The 9,928-nt window shown below is 29.5% G+C and overlaps 1 protein-coding gene across 1 annotated transcript; it reads right to left on the bottom strand.

Moving 5' to 3' along the window:
* Positions 1-1,445: 1,445 nt before the first annotated feature.
* LOC105792826 (very-long-chain aldehyde decarbonylase CER3) lies at positions 1,446-9,928 on the bottom strand. Its single transcript, XM_012621625.2, has 11 exons — positions 9,815-9,928; positions 9,492-9,709; positions 9,150-9,385; positions 7,939-8,158; positions 4,530-4,657; positions 4,131-4,387; positions 3,855-3,962; positions 3,300-3,506; positions 3,097-3,207; positions 2,604-2,777; positions 1,446-1,771 (listed from the first exon to the last, which is right to left on the bottom strand). Exons 1-11 carry the CDS (start codon positions 9,866-9,868, stop codon positions 1,607-1,609), a joined length of 1,878 nt encoding a protein of 625 aa, XP_012477079.1. The 5' UTR covers positions 9,869-9,928; the 3' UTR covers positions 1,446-1,606.

Here is a 9,928-nt window from a genome sequence, read left to right on the forward strand (position 1 = left end):
ATGCATGCTTGCCCCCCTCACTTACCTTTTTCATGCAATTTTTTTTTTTTGGGTTTTATCATTTAAGTTTTACACAATAATATGACTTGTCCAAATGCCTTGTCTGAATATTTTGCCTTGCCCATAATTTTATTGTACAACAAAGTTTAAGTCTTGGTGATTAGCACATGGCATTGTAATAAACATCTTATGTTCAAACTAATTTATGCTCATACAAATAGAGTATTACTTGTGTTGTTTAAGTCTTTGTTGATATCAGATTTCGAGTTTAAATTTGGACACTCCTTCTCTAGATATATTTAAGGGTCGGGTTATCTATCCAAACTCGAAAGTTTGCTTCATATTTGAGAGGGTTCAAACAAAATATTAAGCTTGAAAAACGAATTTGCACAAAACAAAAAGTTCAGGTGTGATTAAATTACAGGTCGGACTTAGGCTCCAATATTCAGTTTATATTTAGGAATTTAATAAAAAATATATATAACGGTAGTAAAAGAATCATATTAAATGTTAAAGAAACATAATATATTTTAAAATTAAAAATATATATATATGGACGGACCTAAACGAATTTGAGTTAACCATTTACAATATGAAAGGATTTTAGCAAAATTTAAAGCTTATATTTTGAGTTGAATCGAACTTGGAAATTATGTATAATATTAATGCTATACATGCATCCACTCGATTAAGCTAATAAACACTTTTACCCATCCTAAATCTCGATAAAAATATATTATGTTAATATTAGTTTGGAATTGATATTATTTATATATATAATAAATAAATTTTTGAAGGTAATAAAATAAATTAGCATATATTTTGGGTTAATATATACAGAGGTATCTAAATTTGGCAATTTGTACCTAAGTGTATTTTTCAACCCAAACCTTGATTTCAAACCAAGAAATTTGGTAAACAGGTGCTTTTCAAACAAAACCTTGATTTTAAACTTAGATTTTAACTCAAGCTAAAAAGTCGAAATTTTTAGGTTTTGACTTTTGGAAAAATGTTTTTCAATGAATTACCTTTTTATCTCCTATTAAATCTTCTCAAAAACACTTTTTAACAATGATGGTAACTAACCCTTAGTACCTAAACCATATTTTAGACCTAATTGTCAGCTAAACTTGGAAACCATAAGTCAACTTGATGTCTTTTTTAGGTACCTAACTAATACTAGTTAGAATACGCTGATGTAGCACTGATCACCAATAGCATTGTGACATATGGCAACCTCACATTTTGACATATGGCAAAAAAAATAATTTAAATTGATAAACAAATTATTTTTGCCACTTGTTAAAATGTGAGACTATTATGTGCCACCATGCTATTGGTTGTTCATGTCACGTTATGTCAATATATTTTAAAAGTGTTAATTAGGTACCTAAAAAAGTACTAAATTAACTTACGATCTCCAAACTTAAATATCAATAAAAAAATTAATACCAAATAAATATAAATTACCAAATTTAAATAATTCCGTATATACTAACCCTATTTTTAAAGGAATTTAGAAATACAAATCCCACATAATTCTTAATTATTGTTTTTGTCCAAATATGTTTATCAAAATACATTAATATCGATTATTTATTAAGGTTTAAGGTTGAAACACAGGCCGGAAACCATGCTTGAGTGCAGCTTCCCATACGAGATCGATTCTATCAACATCAATTGGCCCAATTTCGTGGTGAGTCCAGCCTTCTAGTTGATGAACTGCTCCTCCTGCATGGCATGCATGCACCACTCCCCTCTCCAACTTGTACTGCCCCCAACATCCACCAAAACTTAGTAAATAAAAATCATATGAATGGAAAAAGGTCGCACAAAATATTCAGTATCGTATCGTTTTAGCTAATCAAGCTATCAATCAGTCATTAATGTAGTGGCAAAAGACTAGCAGTGCTTAAGTACTTACTTACCCTTCCCCTTACCCTTTGGTTGAAATAAGATAACATGAAAATGGCAATTGAGTCAGACATAGAGTGCATTTTAAAGGTGTGGGGGGAAATTGAATTATAAATTTTTAGGAGGTCAAAATATAATTTTATCATGTATTAGCTTATGGTTTCATCATTTTTGTAAGGACTAAACATAAATCTTTTCATTTTTGAGGGATCCATGTGCAATTTGTCTTATATAAACATCTAATTTCATCATTTATGAGGGGATTAAAAGGCAATTTTTCCATTAGGGGGTTAAGCCCTTGCTGCTCCCTAGATTCGCCTATCCCTATTGCATGTACTACTTGGACCTGACGTGTTAAAATAAATCAATAGCCCTCCTAAATTTTAATGCCATTTGATTATTGAACACATTAAATTCAAATTATTCATATGATATGTACATTTGTATTTACAATTTGATTCAGGTATTTTAAAAATGATTCAAATCAAACTTAAACTAACACTAATTTGATGGCTATGTTGATGGAAGGACCTTATTTATAAAACACTAATACTTGATGACTCAATTAAAATATTTTAAACTTTATGAACCCATTTAGAATCTTAGACGATAGTTTCGAGATTTTTGGTATAATTGACCCTATAATTTTTACTAAAAATTAGGATGTGCTTAATGAGAAGATTGCTAACCTCACAACTCCCAAGTCCTTCAACATCCTCAGGCAACCTCATGGCTGCAAGATCACCATAAGTGCAGTCCCTCCTGGAGGCTAAAATGGGAGGCACCACAAATTGATGAAAATGTGTTCCACTTGGAGCCCAACTTTGCTCCCATGGTGTTATCCACTTGCCCGCAATCCATGTCTACAACACGATCATATGATTATTGAAATATCAAAATCAGGGATGAAATCAAAAATTATTTTTTGAGGTCAAATTTCAGTTATCTAATTTTATTAGAGTTAAAATACAATTTCATCATTGTATTAGCTTATATCTTTATAATTTTAAAAGATTAAATTAAAATTTTATCATTTTTGAGAGGCAAATTATAAATTTACCATTTACTAATAATTTATAACTAAAGTGATATTTTCTCAATTTAGGGGGCTCTGGCCCCTGCTAGTCCCTTAGTGCCGCCATTGATCGAAACAATTCAATAATCTAAGACAACGTATCATACCTTGCAATTTTGAGCTGCTTGGTATTTGGTCACATGGACAAGATAGTTTTGGGTATCCGCTGGGGCTTCTTTTTGTATTTTTTGAAATCTCTCAGTCGATAAAGTTAGCATCTATAATATATATATATAAATTTTCAATACAAATATGATACATGTATTAAATGTGTCAAAAGAGATGATCAAGAAAATTGAAAAAGACTTACGAGAACACGAATACGCCTTCGACAAAGGTAGAGGGCGATCGCTCGACCGAGCTTTGAAGTGGAGCCTGTTAAGAACACTTCTTTGACATCTTTGGGAATTTCGTTTACAATAACTGCAGCAGTCAATGTGTTGCCATGGCAAACTCTAACTTTAAGTTGTGGGTGCTTGTTAACAAACAAGGTTCCTCCTCCATTTAGAGCTTCATTCTGTAGATTAAGGATTGGGTTATTCCTCAAATTTAAAGATTTATTTAAAGTTTGAGAACTTTTAAATAATAAAAAAAGCTTGAAAATGAATTTGAACATAAGAATAAGTCATATTTTGAACCGAGTTTGGATAATAACAAAATTTATTAATATGTTGTCTGAATCATACCCAATTTAAAAATTTTACAAAAGTAAGAAGAAAAAATGAATCAGGAAATTTTGTTTCTAGTCTCTTAAAAAATTATAAAATTATAAATTAAAATGATAATAAAATTAAATTTTACCTCCAAATATTTATAATTCGATTATAATCCTAACTGATATATATATATAATGAAAAATACTAACCTTATTTAATGCTGCAAGGCTAATGACCTTGACCCCCATCCTATCAGCCTTTAGAATGGCCTCCTCTATTTTCTTGTTGATGCCATCAGCTGCAAATGGTAAGAAATACTGCAAAAACAAGCAATGCTCTACACCAATAAATTTTTCTGGGTGCACTTACATCATCTCTTAATTATTTTATACCAATCACGTTATCAACTTCACATCTACGATAACTTCGAATCGTTACAAAACGTCAATAAAATCAATAATCATAATTTAAAATTACGCATATACCTGAAAACCGAATCTGGGAACAACCCATGTCTGGTACAAACGGCCTCGAAGGTTGTAGAAAGTGTGGAGGAAGGTCTTGGACCATGCCCACATCATTAGCAATATCATCAAAGTTACAGGCCAAATTGGTAGTAGAAACATCCTTGTGGAGAAGGGTATTGATGCGAAGGATCGGTTTACAAACGGAATGTGCATCGCCGACATTACGTCCACTATGTGGGCTAGGAACACAAAATCCGGAACCCTCCCATTTTCCCCTGCATTAAAAAACCAACTATATTTAAAACATTGACCGAACTCATTAGTTGGATCGGATTGGATTGAATCTATATAATATGACAAATCTGATCCAATTTTAAATAGATTTAATATTTTAAGCGAGGAATCAATCAAATTTACCTGAATTCGAAGTAATTTTATTGTGAAGCTGCCATGAGTTCCTGTTAAGTGTATTCCACATTGCATCAAACAGGGGCATGAAGAGGCAAAAATTAGTCCCCATATCTGAGTGGTGCAAGCTATGGTACCTGACAATTTGCATAAACATCAAACATTAATAATTCTTTTTTTATTTTTAAAATAAGTTAATACAATGATATACCTATACTTTAACCCCTTAAAAATTTATAATTTAATTTTTAACCCCTTTAAAATAAAAACTCCTTCCAACGTACCATGTTGATACGATTTTTTTAAAGGAATTCTTTTAAATGAAATCAAAATTAGCATTTTAATGGAAATTAAAATATGAAAACTGAATCTCAAATTTGAATATAACTTTTTAATTTTAGTATGATACATGTATGAAATTCATTTGATGTTTTCTTTTTTACTAAAGTATCCTACATATCCGTTTTATGATCCGTGAATTATTGAATAAGTACTTGTGACTAGACCTATCCATGGGTCGGGCCAAGCCCGTCAGAAAGTGGGAGGGTGTGGGCAAAAAAAATAAGACCCATTAGAAAACGGATCGGGTCTCAGGTAAAGTTTTTTTGGCCAAGCCCAAATATGTAAAAAAGGAAAAAAAAAAAAAACTGTTGCTTCTCCTAGGTTTTTTTACTTTTTTTTGTTGCTATTTTCTTGTTATTTTTCACTATTTTGCTAACATTTCACTACTATGTTGATACTATTTTGTTGTTATTATTTGAATATTGTATAACTCTTGTTTTATTGTTAATTTTGTTACTATTTTAGAGGCATTTACTTGTTAAATTGCACCTATCTTAACGTTATTTAAGTATACATATATATTTATTTATTTTCAATTTGTTGGGAAACATTTATTTTAATATTTTTAGTATTTATGATGTATTATAACTTTTTTAAAATATAATATAAAAAATTAATACGGGCAGGTCGGGTCCGACCCGGGTTTTAACATTTTTATTCGAGCCAGGCTTGAGAAAAATATTAGATCCATTTTTCAGACCGGGCCTAGCAAACGAAACTAAAATTTTGGTTGGGCCCGCCCCATGGGCACCTCTAAACAAGTCGAGCCTCAAGTAAGATTTTTGCATGGGCCCAGCCCTAATTTGCAAAAAAAAAATGTTATTTTGTCTTTATTTTCTCACTGTTTTGCTATCATTTAACTATTATGTTACTGCTATTTTGTTGTTATTGTTTGTATATTGTATAACTTTTGTTTTATTGTTAATTTTGTTACTATTTTAGAAGTATTTGATTGTTAAGTTGCACCTATTTTAGTGTTATTTAAGTATAAAGATTTTTTTAATTTATTTTAATTTGTTAGGAAATATTTATTTTAATATTTTTAGTATTTTTAATGTATTAAATTTCTAAATAAAATAAAATAAAATAAATTTTAATACGAGCTAGCCTAGGTTTAGCATCTATAATTTGGGCTGGACCTGGACAAAGATTTAGGCTCGTTTTTTAAATCGAGCCCGAACCTATCAAATGAACCTAATATTTAATTACAACCTACTCAACTCAAATCCGACCCCACCCGACCCTGCCCACTAACAAATCTTTTGAACAAAAGCAAAATCTTTGGTACATTGACATCAATTTCAAGTAGAATCATTTAATAACTATACCTTCTTTTCTTTTGAAAGAACCTAAAGTTTTTAAGGCTTAATGATTTCACTAAATGCAATTAAAATCAGTATAAATAAGTAGCAATAACAAAACCGACTTCCCATTTTAAAGCTATAAATGAACTTTTCTTCCCATATTAATTCACACCTAATTTCCAAGTCTAAAAATTTAAAAAGAAAAGGGATCTAAATTAATTCTTACCTAATTCCAAGTCAAAATTTTATATTAGTCCTTGTATTTTGTATCAATTATAAAATTAGTCCATGTATTTTAATTTTTATACTTTTTTATTGTTGAAATTTCAGGGTTTGCTCAACATGTATACAGTTGTAGATTTAATGCACATTCTGTGATTAGACCATTCTTAATCTTCATCCTTTTTGAATTTCAAAATTGTAGTCTTGACGCAAACGACAATCACTAATCCATTCACTGACTTCTTAATGAGTAATATGTGGAAAGAAGAAAATAACATATAGCATTGCATATGTGATAATATCTTTATTGTATCAACTTTTGAGAAAATCATAACTTAATGAATTTAGCACTACCATTTAGATAGGACTGAAATTTTAAAATGCGAAAAGTATAAGAATTAAAAATAACCAAACTAAACAACTTAGGTATAGTGCAAGGATTAATAACATAATTTAACTAAAATTGAAAACAATGAGTTGATTATAGACACAAATTAAGCACTATTTAATAGATTTATATTTCATATATTAATACATAAACAAATCCATATGGCAATTGTCACTTAATTAAAATGAAATAAATTTTTTATTTTTAAAAATATATTTATTAAAATTCAACTTCTATAAAAGGTTTGTGTTATGCATTTTAGTCAATTTAGTCCTTTTTTTCTATAAAATGTTTTATTTATTGTGTATAGATTTATATTTTGTCAATAAACCAAATATATATATTTTTTAAAGCTGTCATCTTTTGTTCACTAACAAATATATAAATTATTATTTTAGACAAGCTTTTACATCAGTTTTATTAAACTCAAAATATATTTTAGTTACATTTTGTTTAAGGATTTTCTAAACAAGTGCATAAATAAACTAGTAAAAGATAATTTAATTCTGTTTTGTTGCATTATTTTTATTTAATTAAAGAAAATTATTATTCATTATTTGCTGTAAAAGAAAAAGTACAAGTAATGCTTTAATTTTTTAATTAAATAAAAATAATGTATTAAATATAATCCTACAAAATTTAATATTTCTTAAAATAAAATTAGGTATAGAAGAATAAAAACCACTCACGTCTCATCATGTCTGGATCTTGTCTAGATTGATAAAAGTACCATAGAGGTCCTTGTACTAAGAGTCAGATTGCATGTTATCCCTTTTACTAAAAAAATGAGCAAATTGATCCTTTTTGCTAAAAAAATATCCATTGATACACTTAAAAACTAGTATAGCTGATGGAATAACTAGACCACATGTACCTCATTCCAAAGTACAGAGACCAATTTTTAATAGTAGAAATAGATGGATTCTTTAACACAAGGACCAATTTGCTCTTTAATCTAACATATAAGGACTAATTTGTCAGTTTTTTAGTAGAATGTGCAAAATACAGTTTGATTTTTAGTACAATAACCTCTATGATACTTTGCCATCTAAATTTAGTTTAGTTTAAGTTCAAATTCAGTTTGTTATACTTTTATATTAAATTGGAGGTACATGTATTCTAGTAATAAGCCCTAAACTGAAAAAGGGTAAAATTTACTTACGTGGGGGTATAGATGAGATATCTAAGGAAAGGTAGCTTGTTGAAGATTGCACCATGAATAACTTCAACATTGGAATGTCCCATACATCTCATAAAATCAAACCCCAAAACATACCCATAAATCATGCTTGTTGATCCACTTCCCATTAGAATTGACCCCATTATTGGAATTCCAATCACCATAGATAATATAAGGTGCTCTAAAAATGTTGCATGTCCAGCTGCAAAAACAAAAACTTGAAAGTGAATGAATGCATGAAGTAGTTTACGAGGGAGATGGCTTTCTCTTTTTTTTTAGTAAAAATATATCATAGGTCTTTTAATCCCTCAACATTTCCTTTTTTTTTTAATTTGTTAGTGTCGCATTTTAAAATAAAAAAATACTCACTTGGTAGTAGACTTGATCATGGGTTGGGCCGGCTTCGAGGCTAATGCAAAATTTTAAGCCTTTTTTCTGGGCCCAACCTAAAAGTGGGCCTAAAATTCTACCCAAGCCCGACCCAGATTAAATTTTTTAGATTATTTTTATATAAAAGTAATTTTTTTAAAAAAATATAATACATCAAATAAACTAAAAACATTAAAACATTAATTATTTCCCAACAATTTGAAAATACACTAAAAAAGTAAATGATACTAAGATAGTTGCAACTTAACAAGCAAATGTCTCTAAAACAGTAGTAAAATTAATAATAAAACAAGAGTTATATAATATCCAAATAATAACAACGAAATTACAACAATATAATAGTGAAATGGTCGCAAAACAGTAGCAAAAAAGAAAGTTTACGCTGATTAGGGCCAGGACCAACCCATTTAGAAAACATGTTTTATTTTTTTATCCAATCCCATTTTCCGAGCCCTTATTTTTTTTCAAACTCTCCCACTTTTCGAGCGGACCTTTGGGCATGATTAGGTCTACTTGGTGGCAATGTAACTAAAATATACGAAGTTGTAATGAAGATGAATTTAATAGTGTTAGCAATTGAACCTAAATTTTAAAATCTGAAAAATAAAGAGATTAAATTCCTAATTTACAAAGAGTATAGGGACTTGTGGCATATTTAACCTAATTTTTTAAATTAATCAAATGATTAAAAAGATTTAAATTGAATATTTATTTTTAGGAGAAACTAAAATTACAATTATCTCATATTAAAAAAAACTTAAATGGAAATCAAAACGAAGAGAAAATCGGGTTTTTTTACCGACCTGTAAAGGGATGGGGCACCGAAGATGAATGGTGAAGTGAATGATAATGGGTGAAAAGGTATCTTCCATGGAAGAACCTATGCATCCAATAATACAATGGCTCTGACACCATTACATGCAATAACATCAATGTAATAAACCCTTTTGTGTTCCATATTGGAAACTCATCATCCATGGATGGAAACATCAGGCAAGCCATGGTAGCTAACAGACCTTGAAGAAGTATAAAATTGTCCCTTCAAACAAAAATAATAATAATAATAATAATAATCAAATCATTTGAATTATTACAAGACAGAAACTTCATGGTTTTTTTTTAATGTTTTTTTTATTTTTTTTTACCAGTCCCATTCATTGTCAATCTGCTTGAATTCAACTCCTTGTTGCTTAATCCGACAATTTCCAAGGAAAAGCATGTTGTTGTAAGAATTCCATAGTTGGTGCATGAAACCTCTCAAAGCACATATAATGAGTATATGAACACACCATGGATGCTTATAGGAATCTTCATAGATCCATGAATACATAACAGTTGCAGCTAATGGACCATACATCGCATACTTTGCCATTATCAAAGAGTTTCCAAGAAAAAAAATTTGATATCAGTATTGAACGTATTGTATGACAAAAAAAATTAAACACAATATAGTTTTCCTTTTCCGTACCTTGAAACTCCCCAAGTTTTCCCATGGCCAAGCTGAAAGAGGTTTTTTAGCCATTTTTAACTTGTTTTTGCTTTGTTTAGCTCACTATGTTTTTGAAATCCTTTGAGGGTTTTT

Source organism: Gossypium raimondii, chromosome 8 (genome assembly GCF_025698545.1).
Source record: "Gossypium raimondii isolate GPD5lz chromosome 8, ASM2569854v1, whole genome shotgun sequence".
Classification (NCBI taxonomy): domain Eukaryota; kingdom Viridiplantae; phylum Streptophyta; class Magnoliopsida; order Malvales; family Malvaceae; genus Gossypium; species Gossypium raimondii.

What these genes read in the sequence shown, in the direction of transcription:
- LOC105792826 (XM_012621625.2), bottom strand. Translation starts at nt 9,868, where the DNA reads ATGGCTAAAAAACCTCTTTCAGCTTGGCCATGGGAAAACTTGGGGAGT. An exon ending in AAGCAGCTCAAAATTGCAAG is followed by an intron (nt 2,778 to 3,096) that starts GTATGATACGTT and finishes ATCGTGTTGTAG; the next exon opens with ACATGGATTGCGGGCAAGTG. An exon ending in AAGGACTTGGGAGTTGTGAG is followed by an intron (nt 1,772 to 2,603) that starts GTTAGCAATCTT and finishes TGTTGGGGGCAG; the next exon opens with TACAAGTTGGAGAGGGGAGT.